The sequence below is a fragment of the Rattus norvegicus genome, chromosome 1 (assembly GCF_021556685.1).
Source record: "Rattus norvegicus strain SHRSP/BbbUtx chromosome 1, alternate assembly SHRSP_T2T, whole genome shotgun sequence".
Classification (NCBI taxonomy): domain Eukaryota; kingdom Metazoa; phylum Chordata; class Mammalia; order Rodentia; family Muridae; genus Rattus; species Rattus norvegicus.
In genome coordinates, this window is record NC_141534.1 from 250,881,752 (window position 1) to 250,902,733 (window position 20,982).

General features: G+C 38.8%; 1 protein-coding gene across 8 annotated transcripts in view; it reads left to right on the top strand.

Moving 5' to 3' along the window:
• Positions 1-18,247, top strand: part of LOC134485234 (cytochrome P450 2C6-like) — a 30,466-nt gene extending 12,219 nt beyond the window's left edge. For 3 of the 8 annotated variants that reach the window (XM_087594397.1, XM_087594298.1, XM_087594132.1), the window contains 4 exons: positions 11,792-11,933; positions 14,838-15,025; positions 16,770-16,925; positions 17,925-18,247. In XM_087594397.1, the coding sequence (XP_087450523.1) occupies positions 11,792-11,933; positions 14,838-15,025; positions 16,770-16,925; positions 17,925-17,954 (516 nt within the window). In that variant the 3' untranslated portion in view covers positions 17,955-18,247. Of the gene's footprint in view, positions 1-11,791; positions 11,934-14,837; positions 15,026-16,627; positions 16,926-17,924 lie in introns of all 8 variants that reach the window. The other 5 variants (NM_001433026.1, NM_001433027.1, XR_015643325.1 and 2 more) reach the window with 4 other exon arrangements.
• The last annotated feature ends 2,735 nt before the right edge of the window (positions 18,248-20,982 follow it).

Sequence of the window (20,982 nt, forward strand, 5' to 3'; positions counted from 1 at the left end):
CTTGTTGGTGGCACAACAAGGAAGACCTTGGGAGTCTAGGAAGACTGCTGGTCCTCCTATGGGGTTCCCCTCTTCCTCACTTTTTCCCAACTTTTCCGTCATTTGACCACAAGGGGACATAGCTTTTGTACTTCAGTATCCTGTAAGTATCTCCATCTGACTCTTTCAGCTGCTTCCTCAGCCTCTCAGACAGCAGCCATGCTAGGCTCCTGTTTTCAAATGCACCATAGTATCAGTAATAGTATTAGACCTTGGTGCCACCCTTGAGCTGGATCCCAATTTGGGCCTGTGACTGGACCTCCTTTCACTCAGTCTCTTCTCCATTTTTGTCCCTGCAGTTCTTTCAGACAGGAACAATTCTGGGTCAGAGTTTTTGACTGCGGAATGGCAACCCAATTCCTTCACTTGACATTCTGTCTTTCTACCTGAGGTGGACTCTACCTGTTCCCTCTCCAACTGTAGGGCATTTCCTTTTTTAAAAAAAAATTACTTGTTCTTTTATTTATTTACATTTCAAATGTTATCCTCCTTCTCAGTTTACCCTATTCCCCTGTATGAGGTAGCTTCCCCACCCACTGATTCACTCCCAACTCACTGCCTTAGCATTCCCCTACACTGGGATATCAACCCTTCATAGGACTAAGGGCCTCCCCTCCCATGGATGCCAGATAACTCCATCCTCTGCTACATATGCAGCTGGAGCCCTGGGTCCTTCTATGTGCCTTCTTTCATTGGTGGTTTAGTCCCTGGGAGCTCTGGACTGTCTAGTTGGATGATATTGTTGTTTTTCCTATTGGCTTGCAACCCCCCTCAGTTACCTCAGTCCTTTCTCAAACTCCCATGTGTGTCAGTCTATGGTGGTCTGTCATTCAGTCTCTTCTCCATTCTTTATCGTTCTATTTTCTTTATCCAGGAGCAATTCAGGGTTAAATTTTTGAGAAGGGTGAATGGCTCCATCCACCAATCAGGGATGTGCCTAAACTCAGGATATCGTCTCTACAGGTTCCCTCTCTCTTTTTTGGGGTGGTGGTGGTATTTCAGCTAATGCCATCCCTGTTGGGTCCTGGGAGCCTTTGTTTTCCTGGCATCTAGGACTTTCTATAGCCTACCACCCAGTTCTCCATCTTCTATTGCTACACACCTCTGTTCAATTTCCTGATCCTCTGAACATCTCCCCTGTCTCCTTCCAAACCTGAGCCTCGCCCCCTGTTTTTCCTCTCCACCTCCACTATTCCTTTCATGTTCCTCTAACACTAAACCTCCTGTGATTACTTTGCTCCCCTTTTTAAGTAGGACTGAAACATCCATACTTCGGTCTTCTTTCTTCTTGAGCTTCAATGGTCTCTGAGTTGTGTTGTCGGTATTCTAAGATTTTGTCCCAATATCCACTTGTCAATGAATACATACCCTGTGTGTTCTTTTGTGACTGTGTTAACTCACCCAGGATGATGTTTTCTAGTTCTGTGAATTTCATGAATTCATTCTTTTTAATGGCTGTGTAGTACTCCATTGTGTAAATGTACCACATTTTCTGTATCCATTTTTCTGTTGAGGGACATTTGGGTTGCTTCCATTCTCTGGATATTATAAATAAGGCTGCTATGATCATAGTGGAGCATGTGTCCTTGCTATATATTGGAGCATCTTTCCGGTATATACCCATGAGTGTATAGCTGTGTCCTCAGGTAGTTCTATGTCCAATATTCTGAGGGAATTTCTTTTGGAGTCCCTCCCTTTTTGTCCTGAGAATCTCTCACCTCCCAGATCTCTGGTACATTCTAGAAGGTTCCCCTGCAACCCATCTTCCAAGGTTGCATGTTTCCATTTTTTTTATCTGACTCTCAGGGCTTTAGTCCTGTTTCCCCCAATACAAGATAATGTTTCTTCTTTTGCCACCTCAGCTTCTTTCCCAGCCTGGTCTCTTCTTACGTCTGATCTCCCGCCTACCACGATTGCTTTCTTCTCTCTGCCATGTTGATTGAAGCATGTTCAGTTGTGCCCTTTGGCTTGTTAGTTTTTTGAATTCTATGACTGTATCCTGGGAATTTTGTACTTTTTGGCTAATATGCATATATTAGTGAGTACATGCCATGCATGTCCTTTTGGGTCTGAGTTACCTCACTCAGGTTGCCATTGTTGTTAATAGGTAAATAGTATTTCATTGTGCAAATGAACCATGTTTTCCTAACACATTCTTCCTTTGGGGGACATATGGGCTGTTTATAACTTCTGTTTGTCACACAGAAGGCCACTATGAACATAGGGGAAGACACACCCTGTGGCATGGTGGCACATCTTCTGGGTATATGCTGGGTCTTCAGGTAGATATATTTCCAATTTTCTGAGGAACCTTCAAGTTTATTTCCAGAGTGGTTGTGCCAGTTTGCAATCCCACCATCAATGGAGGAAGGATCCTTTTCTCCACATCATTGCCAACATGTGCTGACACCTGAATTTTTGATTTTAGCCATTCTGATTGGTGTACTGTGGAATCTCAGGGCCATTTTGATTTGCATTTTTCTGATCACTGAGGACTTGGATCATTTCTTTAAGTGATTCTCAGGCATTTGAGTTTCCTCTTTTTTGAATTCTCTGTTAAGTTTTATACCTCATTTTTGAATGTGTGGTTTTTTTTTTTTGTTTTATGGTGGTTAGCTTTTGAGATTTTTGTATATTTTCAATACTAACCCCTATCAGATGTCAAGTTACTGAAGATTTTTTTCAATCTGTTGTATTTCAATTTGTCCTAATGACAATGTCCTTGTCTTACAGAACTTTTCAGTTTCATGAGGTCCCATTTATCAATTCTTTATATTAGAGCCTGAGCCATTGTAGCCATTTTATTTAGGAAATAGTCTACTGTGCACATGAGTTCCATGCTCTTTCCCAATTTCCATTTTGTTACATTGTACATTCAAAGTATCTTGTTTTAGGGTTGAGTTGCTTGACTCACTTGGACTTGAGCTTGTGTAATGTGACAAATATTGTTTTTTTCTGCCTTCTTTGTCAAAGATCAAGTGTCTGTAAGTTTGTATTGGTACAGGGACAGAAACACTGGTCAACGGAATAGAATTCAAGATCCAGAAATAAAATTACAAACTTACAGACACTTGATCTTTGACAAAGAAGACAAAAAAATACAATGGAAAACAGACAACTCCTTCAAAAACTAGTGTTGGTCTAACTGGCAGACTGTATGTAGAAAAATGAAAATAAAAAAAAAAACAATATTTGTTGGGATTTTACTGGGGGTTGCATCGAATCTATTGATTGCTTTGGTAGTGTTATTTTGTTAATTCTACCAATTCATGACCATAGGAGATCTCTCCATTTTCTGAGATCTTCTTTGATTTCTTTCTTGAGAGTTTGTTTGTTTACTTATTCATTCATTCATTCATTCATTCATTCTTTCTTTCTTTCTTTCTTTATTCATTTATTTATTTATTTTTGCACTCCAGATTTTATTCCTCTTGTGATCCACTCCCTGGGAGTTCTACATCCAATACCTGCTCCCTGTTTCCCGATACTCCCCACCCACCAGTTTCAAGAAAGATGTCACCACCGTACCCATCCCAACAGACCTCTAAACTTCCTAGGGCTTCCAGTCCCTTGAGGGTTAGATGCATCTTCTCTGACTTAACCCAGACCTGGGAGTCCTCTTCTGTATATGTGTTGGAGGTCTCATCTCAGTTGTTGTATGCTGCCTGGTTGGTGATCCAGTGTCTAATCTCAGGGTCCCAAGTTAATTGAGGCTGCTGGTCCTCTTACAGGGTTGGCCTCCTCTTTAGCTTCCTACAGCTCTTCCCTAATTCAACTGGAGGGTAAGCAGTTTTTTTTTCATTGGTTGGGTACACATATCAGCACCTGACTCTTTCAGCTGTTTGTTGGGTCTTTTGGAGAGAAGTCATGGTAGGTCCCTTTTTGTGAACACCCCATAGGGTCAGTAATGGTGTCAGGTCTTGGGCTTCCCCTTCAGCTGGACCCCACTTTGGGCCTGTCACTGGACTTTCTTTTCCTCAGGCTCTTCTCCATTTTCATCCTTGCATTGCTTTCGGACAGGAAGAATTATGGGTCAGAGCTTTCCTTGTGTGATAGCAACCCCATCTCTCATTTAATGACCTGTCTTTCTGCTGGTGGCGAATTCAATAATTTCCTTCTCCCCACTGTGGGGCCTTTCATCTAGGGTATCTGCCCTCTCTGATTCCAGAGAATCACTCACTTCCCATGTCTCTGGTACATTCTAGAGTGTCCTCCCAACCTCCTACCTCCTGAATTCACCTGTTTCAATTCTTTCTGCTGGCCTTCAGTGCTTCAGTCCTTTCACCCACACAATATAAGATTAAGTTACACTCTCCCCCAACACCTATCTCCTTTTCCCAACCTGTAGGATATCAATTTGTCTTATTGACTATGTCTGATGCCTTACAGAAGCTTTCTAGTTTCATGAGGTCCCATTTATCAATTCCTGAATTTAGTGCATGAGCCATCGGAGTTCTCGTTAGGAAATTTCTGCCTGTGCCAATGAGTTCAAGGCCCTTTCCCCTCTTTATGTTCTATTAGATTCAGTGTATCTGGTTTTATATTGAGGTCTTCAAAACACTTGCACTTGAGCTTTGTGCATCGTGACAAATATGGGCCTATTTGTAATTTTTTACATACAGACATCCAGATAGAATGGCACCATTTAATGAAGATGCTTTCTTTTTTCCTTTGTATATTTTTGGTTTCTTTGTCAAAGATCAAATGTGCATAAGTGTGTCGTTTTATTTGCACATCACTTCTCTGCATCCTATCCTCTAATTCTTACAGCTTTTCTACCACTTCTTAGCAGGAATATTGGGTTAATAAAGGGCTGAGTACTCGGACTCTTATTTTTTGCACTTTTATAATACACACATCTCTGCATAGACTTCTAATCTGTAAACAGAAACTTATTGTACCTAAATTTATAACAGCCCAAGTTTATGTATACACACACACACACACACACATACACACACACACACAGTAGTTGAACATTATGACCATTAGCATTATAACATCAGTAAGCTGTAACCTCGGGTTTTTGGCTTCTCCATCCATGGGCTTTTAACCAGCAACACATTTCTGGGTACTAAATTCCTTGCTGCAGGCTTTAAAACTAATCCAAATGTAGTTGGGTATCTTGTAATACTCATAGTTTTATTTACCAGTGAATATCCAAGATGGTGACGTTATATGACCAGTGATATAGACCAGAGGTTCCAGATGCAGATTAGGGATAGGATTTGACCCTGGGTAAGGACCGCAGGTGAGGGAGGAGTTTCTCAATCTTTGGTAGTGGAAGCTATGGACCTGAGTGGAAGTATCAGCTATTCTGGACTAAGGCACACATAGAGTGGCAGTTGAACAACTCAGTACAAGTTGCATTGAGCCAGATAAATCTGAGTAACTTAGAAAATGTGCACAATAGTAAAACTGTAGATGGGAAATTGAAAACTACCTAACCAAATTAAGCTAATGAGAAGTAAGTATAAGTCAGTCTTATTAGCTTTACTGCTATCAACACTTTGTATTTAGCACTTATGAACAAGCAACCAGGGTCACAAATTAATTTTATTTGTAATAAAATGCCAAGACAAGGTAGTCACTTTATTATTTGTAGTATAGGACTACTAATTATATGGAATGTGTGCCTGCAAACCTGACATATGTATATGGGTGCATATTTGTATATGCACATGCATGTGTACAACTCTGTATATGAATATATGATCATATATACATATAACCTAACTGTGAGAGGTTAGTATCATTTAAAAGCTTCTCAGAAATTACTGTTTTGAGCTCAAATGCTGATCTCTGTGAACAGCAATATTTTGTTATCTGGAATGTAAACTGAGAAAGACATACTTCTTAAGAATATTTAGGAGAAAACCAATGAATATCCTATATATCATTTAAGTAATTTACGCACATGTATTACATTGGCAATGAAGTCAGAAGGCATAGTATGCAATCAACTTTTAGAGTCTACATTTGGATCCAGACACACTGTTAAGTGGACTTAGAAAACTGGGTATGAAGAGCAGCACTTAGTTATTGTCTGCTATGTAGCATTTGGTAAGTAGAGAATATGTAGCAGAGGGTGGCATTGTCCAGCATCAATAGGAGGAAAAGCAGTTGGTCCTTGGAAGTCTCCTGTCTTCAATGTGGGGTAATGCAAGAGTATAGATGTTGGAGTGGGTAGGTGGGAGTGGGAGCATCTTCATAGAAGGAGAGGGACAGGGGAGGAGATTCTGGGAGAGGAGGGAAAGGGGATAACATTTGAAATGTAAATATATAAAGTGTCCAAGAAAATTTAAATGAAAAGTAAAATAAATAATAAAAAGGTTTTTTTTGTTGGATATTTTAAAATTTACATTTGAAATGGTATAGCCTTATCCAGTTTCCCATGCATAAACCCCCTATTCCATCTCCCCCTTCCTCTGTTTCTGGGAGAGTGTTCCCCCAGCCTCCCATCCACCCCTACCCAACTCTCTGCTCTGACTTTCCCCTACAATTGGGCACCAAGCCTTGGCAGGACCAAGGGCTTCTCCTCCAATTCGGGGCTGACAATGGCATACTCTGCTACATATGCACCTGGAGCCATGAGTATGTCCACGTATACTCTTGGATGGTGGTTTAGTCCTTAGAAGCTCCGGTTTGTTGGTATTGTTTTTCTTTTTCATTTTGTAATTATTTGAACTTATAATATTTCCTTTTATTTATCGGCTATTGTTTCCTTTTTTTTTATTAACTTGTGTTTCTTATTTACATTTCGATTGTTATTCCCTTTCCCGGTTTCCGGGCAAACATCCCCCTAACCCCTCCCCCTCCCCTTCTTTATGGGTGTTCCCCTCCCCATCCTCCCCCTATTGCCGCCCTCCCCCCAACAATCACATTCACTGGGGGTTCAGTCTTAGCAGGACCAAGGGCTTCCCCTTCCACTGGTGATCTTACTAGAATATTCATTGCTACCTATGAAGTCAGAGTCCAGGGTCAGTCCATGTATAGTCCATAGGTAGTGGCTTAGTCCCTGGAAGCTCTGGTTGCTTGGCATTGTTGTTCATAAGGGGTCTCGAGCTCCTTCAGTCTCTTCGAGTTCTTTCTCTGATTCCTTCAACGGGGGTCCCATTCTCAGTTCAGTGGTTTGCTGCTGGCATTCACCTCTATATTTGCTGTATTCTGGCTGTGTCTCTCAGGAGCGATCTATATCCGGCTTCTGTCGGCCTGCACTTCTTTGCTTCATCCATCCTGTCTAATTGGATGGCTGTATATGTATGGGCCACATGTGGGGCAGGCTCTGAATGGGTGTTCCTTCTGTATCTATTTTCACCTTTGCCCTTGGCAAGAATACCTGCCAAGGGTATTCTTGTTCCCCTTTTAAAGAAGGAGTGAAGCATTCACATTTTGATCATCCATCTTGAGTTTCATTTGTTCTAGGCATCTAGGGTAATTCAAGCATTTGGGCTAATAGTCGCTTATCAATGAGTGCATACCATGTGTGTTTTTCTGTGATTGGGCTACCTCACTCAGGATGATATTTTCCAGTTCCAACCATTTGCCTACTTATTTCATAAAGTCATTGTTTTTGATAGCTGAGTAATATTCCATTGTGTAGATGTACCACTTTTTCTGTATCCATTCCTCTGGTGAAGGGCATCTGGGTTTTTTCCAGCTTCTGGCTATTATAAATAAGGCTGCTATGGACATAGTGGAGCACGTGTATTTTTTATATGTTGGGGCATCTTTTGGGTATATGCCGAAGAGACGTATAGCTGGATCCTCAGGCAGTTCAATGTCCAATTTTCTGAGGAACCTCCAGACTGATTTCCAGAATGGTATTATTTTTCTTAAGGGGTTGCAAACCCATTCAGCTCCCTCAATACTTTCTCTAACTTATCCATTTGGGACCCTATTTTCAGTTGGCTGCAAGCCAACCTGTATTTGTCATAATCTGGCAGAGTCTCTCAGAAGACAACAATATCAGGCTCCTTTCAGCATGTACTTCTTGGAATCAGCAATATTGTCTAGGTTTGGTGACTATATATGGGCTGAAACACCAAGTGCAGAGTCTCTGTATGGCCTTTCCTTCAGTCTGTGCTCCCATCTTGTCTCCATATTTCCTCTTATGAATATTTTTGTTCTACCTTCTAAGAAATACTGAAGCATCTAAATTTTGGTTGTCCTTCTTGAGCTTCATATGGATAGTCCATAAGGTAATCAGAGCTTTTGGGCTAATATCCACTTATCAGTGAGTGCATGCCACGTGTGATTTTTTGTGTTTGGCTTACTACACTGAGGATGATATTTTATACTTTCATCCATTTGTGTAAGAATTTTATTTTTCATGAAGTCATTCTTTTTAATAGTTGAGTAGTATTCCATTGTGTAACTGTACCACATTTTCTGTCTCCATTCTTTTCTTAAAGGACATCTGTGTTCTTTCCAGCGCCTGTCTATTATTAAGAAGGCTGCTGTGACCATAGTGGAGCATGTGTCCTTGTTATACAGTGGAACATCTTTTGGGTATATGCTGAGGAGTGGTATAGCTGATTCCTCAGGTAGTCCTATGTCCATTTTTTCTGAGGAAACTCCACACTAATTTCCAGAGTGATTGTATCAGCTTTCAATCCCAGCAACAATGGAAAAGTATTCCTCTTTCTCCACATCCTCGCCAGCATCTGCTGTCACCTGAGTTTTTTATCTTATCCATTCTGACTGGTATGAGGTAGAATCTCAGAGTTGTTTTGATTTGCATTTCCCTGATGTCTACGGATGTTCAACATTTCTTTAGGTACTTTTCAGCAATTCCATATTCCTCACTGAGAATTCTTTGTTTACTTCTGTACCACATTTTTTAATAGGCTTATTGGAGGTTGGTGGGAAGGGGTTGTTGGTTGGTTGGGGAAACACCCTCATAGAAGAAGTGGAAGGGAAAATGAGCTAGGGGCTTATGGATTTCAATCCAGGAAAGGGGATATTATTTGAAATGTAAATAAAAATATCCTAGTGAAAAAGCAGAAACAATAAATGATTATTATTATTATAAACAAGGGAATGAAACAATTTGGATTCTTCTACCTACTGACTGCCAGTTGAAAACACCATATGTTGAAAATGTGATCTTTTTTTCCATTGGCTGTTTTTAGCTCCTATGTCAAAGATCAAATGACTGTAGGTGTGTATGTTCATTTCAGACTCTTCATTTCTATACCATTGATCTACCAGTCTGTCTCTGTCCCAAAACCAAACAGATTTTATCACTATTACTCTGTAATACATCTTGAGGTCAGGGACTATGATTAACCCAGAAGTTCTTTTATTGTTGAGAATAGTTTTTGCTTCCCTGGGTTTTTTTGTTATTCCAAATGAATTTGCAAGTTTCTCTTTCTAATTCTATGAAGAATTGAGTTGGAATTTTGATGGGAATTGCACTGAATTTGTAGATTGCTTTTGGCAAGATGGCCAATTTTACAATATCAATCCTGCCAATCCTTGAGCAGGGGAGATCTTTCCATCTTCTGAGGTCTTTCTTCAGAGACTTGAAGTTCTTGTCATACAGATATTTTGCTTCCTTGATGAGAGTTCCACAGAGGTATTTTATATTAATTGTGACTATTATGAAGGGTGTCATTTCCCTAATTTCTTTCTCAGCCTGTTTTTCCTTTGTGTAGAGGAAGGCCACTCATTTGTTTGAGTTAGTTTTATACCCAGCCACTTTGCTGCCATTTACCACATTGAGGATTTCTCTGGTAGATCTTTTGGGCTTATTTAAATATACTGTCATATCATCTGCAAATAGTGATATTTTGAGTTCTTCCTTTCTAACTATATCCTCTTTGCCTCATTTTTTTTCAATTGCTCTAGGTATAATTTGAGTACTACATTGAATAAGAAGGGGGAGATTGGGCAGCCTTGTCTAGTTCCTGATTTTAGTGGGATTATTTAAAGTTTCTCTCCATTTAGTTTGATGTTGTCTACTGGTTTGTTGTATAGTGCTTTTACTATGTTCAGGTATGGGCCTTGAGTTTCTGATCTTTCCAAGACTTTTAACATGAAGGGATGTTGGATTTTATCAAACGCGTTTTCAGCATCTAATGAGATGATCATGTGGCTTTTTCTTTGAATTTGTTTATTTGGTGAATAATCTTGATGAATTTCTGTATAATGAACCATCCCTGCATCCCTGTGATGAAGCCTACTTTATCATGATGTATGATCATTTTAATGTGTTCCTGGATTTGTTTTGTAAGATATTTATTGAGTAATTTTTCATTGATATTCATAAGAGGAATTGGTCTGAAATTTTCAAAGAGACCAATCAGTATGACTGTGCTAGAGCATAGACTTGTAAACATTTTTCTGTGTAGGGTCAGCTCATGAATACTTATTTTCCATAGAAAGAACATATGGCCACAATCATTTAGTGCCATCTTTCTATTAAAAAATGGACAACAGGATGTGACATAGATTTGTAAAAATTTATTCATAAGTGCAGGTGCAGGTTATGATTTGCTGTCTTTCATGCCGTACTTTGTTGTCTGAAATAAAGAATTAGAATTGAAGAATACATGCTTTTACTAGTCTTTCCCAGACGATTCCCATGGTCTGGACCACTGTACTAGGGCTAGTAAAATAAGAAAAAAGACAATATATGACTTCTCATGATTTTTCGGAAGGATCCACCAGAACGTTAAGATAAAATGAATTTCAGGAAACAAAAGTACCTGAAGTAATGTGAGAAAGGGAGATGTGTATTTTTCACAGATACTAACATAGATAAGGTGATTTAAATTGTGTTAATAGTGTTATTACATAATATCAAACACTGTAGTGTTACTTATTTTTAAATTAGGATATATGAATAATCATATCCTGACTAAATATCCATAGATATAATATGATGAAATCCCTATCGTATGCTATCTGCTAAGCTTTATTCATCGTTTTCATAATTATGTTATATATACTCTCTCCTTCATCCTAGTAGAGCTATTTGTGTGTATTTCCCCTGTCTTCATGACCTATTCTCTCCTCAGTTTATATGGTCTAATTATTCTTCCCTATACATGACATGTTACTAGTGAACTCGCTTATGGAATGGAGCCATGGTATTTTCACATTGTGAGACTATTTTTTCCCCATTCCTTCTAGATATTTGAACTTTTATACTTTTTACAAGTTCAACTTTGGTGCAAATTTGCAGCAATATTGAGTCCATAAAGTTGTGAACAAAGCAATGAATAACAAATGTGTAATATAAGCTTGTAACATCTTGAACAGTGTGTAACCACTTTCTCAATCCTATTGATTTAAGAGTAGTACAAATACCTTAAAGAAAGAACTGGTTTATTTTACTACAGTGCAAGCAGTTTGGATTATAGACCAGTTGTAGCATAACAGAGACCCCCCATATTGTTAGAGTCAAATGCCTTTGATTTTTTTCTCACTATATTTAGCATATAGATTTTTGTTTTTAATGAATGAACAACAATCTTGTTTACATCCTTTTAAGTCTTGATGCTAATTTTTATCATACAAATTTAGATGTAGAGTATCTCTGAATTCAAGCAAAAATATATGAGTGTACGGAATGAAATTTAGATCCTCTGTATTAGTCTCTGCAATGTTGTGCTAATTTCTTCTGGCACTATATTTTCAGTTCTGTGTTGGTAACCATGCAGAAAATGGGGTGATATTGTAGAATCATTGTTATCATAGGTGCTTGTAAACAATTTACCAGAAAATTACATCAACCAATTCTTAGGAAAATCACAATCCAAATTCAGAATTTACACTTGAAAACTTATCAATCACTGTGACTGATTTGTTTGCTGCTGGGACAGAGACAACAAGCACAACACTGAGATATGCTCTGTTGCTCCTGCTGAAGTGTCCAGAAGTCACAGGTAAGGACACAGGTGGTGAACCTTGGCATTCTCATTGTATGCTGGGAAGACATTGTTGATGTCCTGTGTATTATTCTTAGAAAAGTCTGCCCTTGACTTTTTGTGCTACTGGCCAGAAAGTGTAGGATGAATGAGAGGAATGAAGAGACTGTCCACATAGGAAAAGAATGCTGTTAAGTGTCTGGGTTCTTTTGGAGATAATCTGGGAAAGGCACTTACAGCCTTCTTTGGCTTGCTTTGCCTATACATTTTTTGTCCCCAAATTAGGTTTTCAGAGCAGGCAACTTTTTGTACTTACCTTCTTTGTTTCTAATAAACCTAATTTTGAGGTATACAGAGGTGAAAACTTACTTCACTGAAATAAGCATGAATTCTGGAATTTCTGAGCTTATCTGAGATAATGTCTACTCTGAGAAGGAGTAAAAATAATAAATTCATTAGAAAGTTATTTCCATATAAGGCAATAGTTATAGAAAAAGGAATGTTATTATTTCAAATATCCATTTCCATGCAACCTATATTGCTCACACTTATTCCAGTTGTACCAGCAGCATTTATTTTAAAAATATTATTATAGAAAAGTTATTCTACTATTATTATTTTACAGTATTTATTAAGTTATCTATCATGCTTCTGAATAGGTCTGTATACTTAAAATTTAAGAAAAAAATATATTACTGGATAGAACAAAAGTTTCCCTATGACACTTATGTAGCCAGATAGCTTTAAATGTTACTATTGCACATGTGGTAAGTATGCAGTTTTAATGCTTTCATTAGTCTAACATCTGGAGATAGAAAAAAGGAAATAACAAAGTGCGACAGACGTTTTTCTTATATTATTGTCATCAGAGTAAATAGAGCATCCATAAGAACTGTCTTAATTTCTTCCAAAGGGGACGTGGTTCCCTCTGTTTCCTCTTAAAGGGGAGTGTGTACCCTGGAGAAAGCATCTGATTGTGCCAACCCAAAAGTTACTTTTAAATACATTCAATATTTTAGCATATATGAAGTTCACCTCTCAATTTTATGTAATTTACATTAAAGTGACTCTAGCAAAAATATGAATAATAATTAATAATTAAAGGGTAGGAGAAATGGAAAATGTCACATGATTAAGAGCTTCACAAAAATACTTAAATACAACAGTGTAATGAGGAACAAAGAAAAATGGGGCAGGGAAGATGACACTGTAACATAGATATCAGATGAACATGTAAACTACATTTCTACAGTTACAGTATGGATGTCGATTGAAAACAATAAGGAGCCAACATAGGGCTATAAAAGGTTTATAAAAGGGGTCTCTTCTTGCTTGGGCTCCCTTTCTACCCACAGTCCTGCAGTGACTAAGTGTCCCCCATGGAAGAAGACAGAGTTGCTTTTAAAGAGTCAGCCTAAGTAGCCCTGTATTCAAAGATCTTTAGTGGCTGACAGAGAAAGAGCAATCTACAGGGATGAAAGGGGAAGAGTGACCATGTTCCAGTTCCAGAATTGAGAGGATCAGAGCACCTTTCTCTAATTTGCTTGTGAATTTTAGTGGCAAGATCTACCTCTTAGTTAAGTTAGTAACTGTGTGTGTGTGTGTGTGTGTGTGTGTGTGTGTGTGTGTGTTATCTATCACCTTAATAAACCATTCTAAATACTCTGCAATGTGAAGAGAATGAAACCACTAATCCAAGAAACAGTCACAGAGTTTCAGAACATCAGACTAAATATAAGCATGACATCCTCTAGAAAGACCCCTGAGTCACATGTAAACACTTGCCTTGAGACTGCTAAGCAAAAATGTAAGCCTGGACTTCAGTATTCGTAGAAATGTGTCTTTTCTTAATGAAACACCTGAGAATATTTTTATCTACTTCTCTGAATCAGGGTCAAGGAAGTCATGGGCTCCAGGAATCAGAACAGCCCACATAGAAAGATAAGATAAAGGCTAGGTTTCTGGACACAAGACCTATAGAGATCTCTATTCTGTCTTTACCATGTGGATCCTGCATGCATGAACAAAGATGAGGGAAAAAGGAGAAGTAATATGTGGTCTGATGCCTACATCAACTGAGCTTTTATTTCAAGAGCTATGAATTTAAATACTTAGATACAATTTTAAACTCATAAAATGGAATATTGCAAACTAAATATAAATGACTAGTACTAGTAGAAGATGATCAAATTTTTCATGATGGATAATCATATTTATATACTGTCAATGAATCTCACAGTGAAAATTGGAATAACTAAATTCTGAAATCAAACACATTGTTCATGAAGTAACAGAAAGTGTGATGCTTGTGTTGTCTTTTTGAAGCTGTCTTTTAGCATATGGAATATAACTGTAATTCATGTTTTTCATTTTTCACAACAGAAGATATTTTATGTAATTGGCTACATAGCAAACATTAATTATTGACAAATATGTTTATACTTCAGAAGCACTTGTTGACTTTGATGGTGACCTATTATGAACATTATATCCCACCAAATTTCTCTCTCTCTCTCTCTCTCTCTCTCTCTCTCTCTCTCTCTCTCTCTCTCACACACACACACACACACACACACACACACACACTAAAGATATTTTAAGATATATTTTTGACAAAAATTCAATGTTTGATTTCTAATTATCTTTTTCAGACTATGATATGATGGTTATTTATGTTGTTATGCTACTTGAAGTATTTACTTAATCCTTTTGTTCTTGTTATTATAATAATACATAGTGATGTATTTTAACAGCTATTAGTGAGATAGTGATATGCATCTATATATAGCATATCTGCATGCCTTAATGTACTCCTGGATATAAAATGCATTTGTAATGCTACTTTTGTGCATCATGTAGTCATGCATTGTGATAAACAATTTACTTCTTTCCCATTTCAACACTTCTACTGTGACCAACCAGCTAAAGTCCAGGAAGAGATTGATCGTGTGGTTGGCAAACATCGCAGCCCTTGCATGCAGGACAGGAGCCGCATGCCCTACACAGATGCCATGATTCATGAGGTCCAGAGGTTCATTGACCTCATTCCTACCAACCTGCCACATGCGGTGACCTGTGACATTAAGTTCAGGAACTACCTAATACCCAAGGTAAGCTTTCCTTTTCTCTGCTGCACATCTGTGCTGTGTGCTCCAGTCTTCTCAGTCACACTTTACCTTTGATTCCTACATTTTTTCTCCCCATTCTTTCATGGTATTCCCTGAGGATTGAGGATATGATTGAATCCTTAACCCTCATTTTTTTCTTTTCCTTATTTCTCTATCCATGCTTAAACTTATCACTTCTATCATACTTGCCCTGTTCTTTGATAATATACACATTCAATTATACCCCTTTATTACATATTTTTTCCTTGGACTGTGAGTTTCCCATTGGGAATGCTATGTAGGTTTCTACATAACTTCTTACATACATCACATTTTGTTTAAGCCTTCATTTTTTGGCCAACTTTCCCTTTCATATAACTTTACTACCTCTTTAAATCCTGCCCCCAGTACTGTCCTTTCTACTTTCATTTAACATGTATTCTACTACCCCCATGCGTTTCCACTGACAATCACCTGCATTTAGCTATCTAGTCCCAACATATACCCTAAGTTAAAAAGCCTAAAACACACAAATATTTTAACCATGACTCTCAAGGTAGAGAAAATATGTAGCATTTGTATCTTTGAGCTGTATGACCTAAGTAAGTATACGTTTTTCTCATGAGTATGAGAAGTGTTCTCTTCTTTTGGGTAGGGTCATCCAAGCATTTCTGGATTTAACCAGTCTGGTTGTGATGAATAATGTTTTTGATATGAACTTTGTAAGGGTAAATTTTATTCACCTGATGAAGTTGTCATCTAGGTTTAATGCTAAATAAGCACATCCTTTCTTGTTCTTTTTGAACTCTGGTTGGCTGGTTTAACTCAGTTCTTTTGGCCCAAACTTCTCTCCAAGCTGACTGATTCAATCTGACTTCTCTTAGATTCTCACCCAATCAAACTAACTCTGGCAATCTATTCTAATCTTTTGACTCTTTATATTGTCTGAGTCATTCTGACTTTACTTGTGTCTAACTTGTTCTCCTTGAAACCTGTCTCTGTAAATCTGCCCCTGATAAAAACTGCTGCTGAACTCCACAAAATGAACTACCATGAACTCCACTCCTTTCTCCTGTCTTTTAGGTCACTGAACTAATGCAACTAATTAAATGGAACTCAGAGATTTATATGTCTCTGTCTCCTGAGTGCTGGGATTAAGGGTGTATGCTACCATTCCTGGACCTATGCTTTGGTTTAACTGAAACTTCCTCTATGCAATACTGGTCTTGAACTCAGAGGTTTGTTTGCCTTTGTCTCCTGAAATTTAAGGCATATCTGTATTATAGCCAGGTCACACAGATCTAAAAGGAGTTTGGATATGATCTCTTGCCCAAGCAGCCATGTTGCTTGCTTAAAATTCTGCTAGAGATGATGATTTCACTACTGAAGTACTGACCTAAAATTGATCTGAAGGCACTTTAGTAACATCACTGTCACAGTTCTCATACTCTTCCTATGCTTTCTCTGTCATAAATATACCCGATATTCTTTAAACTTAATCTTACCTATGGACCAGAAGATTGAACTATGTTATTTACTATTTTCCTTATAAGTCATGAATTTTTGTAACTTGCTTGTTTGTTACTCTTCTGTGTGTCATTACAGGGAACAACAATAATAACATCACTCTCATCAGTGCTGCATGACAGCAAGGAATTCCCCGACCCAGAGATATTTGACCCTGGCCACTTTTTAGATGGGAATGGAAAGTTTAAGAAAAGTGACTATTTCATGCCTTTCTCAGCAGGTAATAGAAACTCATTTCCATGGTTCCAGTGACATGCAGAACCGTGGGGACTTAGAGTGTGACTCTACATGTGCTGATAGCTTGCATCTGCATGATAAGGAGCATAATTTTCATTGTGTATGCACTGTCCTTGATATGACCACCTTCTTTATCAGGGTATGAAAATGAGTGTTTTGATTGTTTATCAGTTGTTCATAAATTGAGAAACCTAGAGTATAGGGAATTTGCTTTCTTCTTTTAGGTACATTACAGAAATACCAAGGATACCATTCTAGAAACTAAACTTCACTTACATTTTACTTACTCCCCATGAAAATGGAGACTTCTTCAAAATTAAATTCCTTCTTTGCTCTTACTCACCTCCAGACTGGATAATAAGCTATGTCTCCTAAAACATAGAAAAGCACCAAGGGGCCTAAAACATATACAGGAAACAGAGGAGTGATTACTTCATGCCAATACAGTATAGTTAATGCATGTGAGATTATCACATATCCCTAGGCCAGAGGGATACTGGGAAAAGTTCATACCTTGCTCTTTCACACATTACATTTTGTACAAAACATAGAGCAGCATTCTCATTAAAATGTCTAACTTACTCAAAGGGTATAGGTCACAAATAATATTCAAAAGAAAATGGAGATCATTTCTTTGAAGTTTGTTAACCAATTGAAGAGGACATTTTCTCTCTTTTGAAAAATTTTCAGATCACCTTAGTTTGATGAAAATATTGTAGATATGCCATCATGCCCTGCAGTGGCCTCAGGGTTCCCCTCTCCCAAATTCAGGGTATGAACAGTGGATATAAAGTACATTTCTGTAGTGTGTGTGCTACCTTAGTTTGATGTTCTTTATGAAAAATTAAAAACCTCCCCCTCCACAACTTTCCTCTTGCTTTGAATATAGGTAAGATCATAACATCTATCTAGGTGACTAGTACTTTTGAATGATGTATTCTTTGATATCATATGTTAGTTTGAAAAATGACTCTTTTTGTCTAAAATGTTTTTCCTTTAGCCATCCATTAATCTAAAAAATGTATGCTTTAACTCAGTAGTTACTGTTATTCCCTTGTATTTTTTGTACCAGTGCAGTACATCTCAGGTCAACACCGTGTACAAGGAATAATTACCTTTTTTGGCATTTTCCTCCTAGGAAAACGGATGTGTGCAGGAGAGGGCCTAGCCCGCATGGAGTTATTTTTATTCCTGACCACGATTTTACAAAACTTTAAGCTGAAATCTGTACTTCACCCAAAGGATATCGATACAACTCCAGTTTTCAATGGATTTGCCTCTCTGCCACCATTTTATGAGCTGTGCTTCATTCCTCTCTAAAGAGATCAAATTGGCTGGGGATTTAGCTCAGTGGTAGAGCGCTTACCTAGGAAGCGCAAGGCCCTGGGTTCGGTCCCCAGCTCCGAAAAAAAGAACCAAAAAATAAATAAATAAATAAATAAAGAGATCAAATTGCCTGGCTCCGGATGTATTGTATTTTCTCCCTTCAAATAACTCCTACAGTCCTCAAGATTCAAGAAATATACACATTGCATTTTCCAGTTTCTGGAGTCACTGCTCACATATATCTGCACTTCCCTATTCTCTGTAACAGTCTCCCAATCTCATGTACCTATGTATATCTAAATTTGAGTTCTTACTGTGGTTTAGCTATAGCACTGGTAATTCACAGAAATTTATCTTCTTTATGTTCTCAAAAATAAGATCTTTTGATTGAGTTGCCTTTGTTCAGTGTTTCCTTACAATTCAGGCTAAAACCAAAACACTAGATTCTCAATATATCATGTTGTTCCGTATAATGATAACAGAGCATGTAAAGTGGCAGTTCTGGGGAGGAACAGGTTCCTCCTGTTGCCCTTTTCATTCAAGTCTGAAGACCCAACCTTCATCTTCAGTGCATGTCTCAAAGTCAGTGCATGTGCTCGTTATACCAGGGTTTGAGAGGCAGGCACAGGAGGATCCCTTGGGTTTCCTGGTCACCATACTAGATTAATAGCCATACTAGGGAGATAAACTGTTTCGCAAAACAAGACAAGATGTTTCTAACAGAAACAGTACTAGTAAAAGTTTTACTTCTGGCCTTTACATAGATATGACTCTCTTCTCAAACATGCAACTAGTCATGCACACATTATCTTCCCCTTTAACTAATATAAAAGGGAACGTGAATGGGAGATTAGTAAGAAAGCTTTTTTTTCCTGAATGTTAAGTATAGCCACTAGCAGTATTTGTGTTTGAAACATATAAATGCTGATGAGAAACTGAAGAACTCTGTAGACAAATACAATGAAGACAACTCACAGGGAGGAATAAACATGCAGGTTGTGTGAAGATTTGCTTTCAACAATACTGACAAAAAACTCTTAGTGCTTTTTCCTTTGATTTATTCTTTCTTCATATAGCATCTCCTCACTACAGCCCCTCCCCCAACATTCCACTTCTTCAAGTTCCTCTTGAAGGAACCGTTATTCTTCCCCAGATCCATTGTTCTTTCATTTCCCTTCAGAAAATAGCAGGCCTTCTAGGGATATCAAGCCAACTTGGCATAAAAAGGTGTGACAAGATTAGCCACAAATCGTCATATCAAGGTTCGACTCGACAAGGAAGAGGAAAATGGTCCAAAGAGTAGACAAATGAGGCAGAGATACCCAGACTCCTCCTGTTAGGAGTCCCCAAAACACTAAGCTATGCAACCACATCATGTATGCAGAGGACCTAATGCAGACCCTTTTGGTCTTTGCTTCCATCTATGTGAACTGTTATGGCTCTGAATAGTTGATTATCTAGGCTGTGTTCTCATGATGATTTTTTTTTTGTATACATGTGCTTTTAGGACTGACCACTTGGTATTTGTGCTAGTAAGAACTTTTTCCCATGGGATTTGGGTGCACGAAACTGTGGGATGGTGCCAGTTCACTTCCGGGCAGAGCCAAAAACAGGAAGGGCTCTGACCCCAAGGAAATCTGCCTCTGTGTATCCTGAATCCACCAAGCAGGTCACTTGGTAGCAGAAAAGTGGGTCTGATGTCTGCTCTCAACTGTGGTGGCGCTTCTGGGACTGTCTTCCAGCTCTAGGCGTGGGCAGGAATTAAAGGGTCCTGCCCCTAATTGCTCCTATAGGTTCTTGCACCCAGTGGCCACAGATGGCACTGTGCAATTCTCTTGGGTCTGGACTGTGGGCAGAGGATCTTCTCCTCTCACTTCTCAGAAGTATCTACACTTCTGAATGTCCAACTCTCTCCCCCATAGGATATTGGTGCAGGGAGCTATTTGGCCAGTTCATTAAGGTCCTGGGCACAGAAAATTAATTATTCCATTTGTTTACACTTCAAATGATATCTCCCTTCCCAGTTAACTCACTATACCACACCCATGCCATCTACCATCTCCCCTCTCAGCTTTGCCTACATTAGGGTGCTTCCCACCCCATCCACCCACTCCTGCTCCACCATTCCAGCATCCTCTTATGCTGGGGCATCAAATCTCCCCAGTACCTCTGGCTTTCCCCCATTGATGTCAGATAAGGCCATCCTTAGCCATATATGTATCTGGAGCCGTGGATCCTTCCCTGTACAACCCTTGGTGCTATAATTCCTGGGAGCACTAGGTAGTCTGGATAGCTGATGTTGCTCTTCCTATGGGGCTACAATCCCCCTCTGCTACCCCATTCCTTCTGTTGTCTCCCCTACCAGAGGCCTGGAGCTCAGTGTGATGGTTGGCTCCAAGCTTCTACATCTGCACTGATCAGTTGCTGGATGAACCTCCCAGTTAACAGGTAGACTAGGTTCCTGTTAGCATTTGCCTCTTGTCAACAGCAACAGTGTCAAGATTGGTGTCTGCAGACAGAATAAATACCCAGATGAGATTGTCCCCCCATGTTCCTTCCTTCAGTCTCTGCTCCATTTTTTGTCCCTGTTCTTCCTTTGAACAGGAATATTAATGTGTTAAAAACCTTGAGATGGGTGGATGGCACTTTACATCAAATGGGGGTTGTGCCTATCTACTGAAAGTGGTCTCAATAGGTTCTATCTCCCCTTCCCTGTGCCTTTTGGCTAAAGTCATTACTCTTGAGTCCTGAGAGCCTTTTGCTTTCCTGGTATCTTAGACCCTCCAGTCTCTACCCCATTTCTTCATCCCCCACTGCTACATATTGCTACTGTATCTCCTGACCCTCTGTTTCTCTCTCCTGTCTCTTTC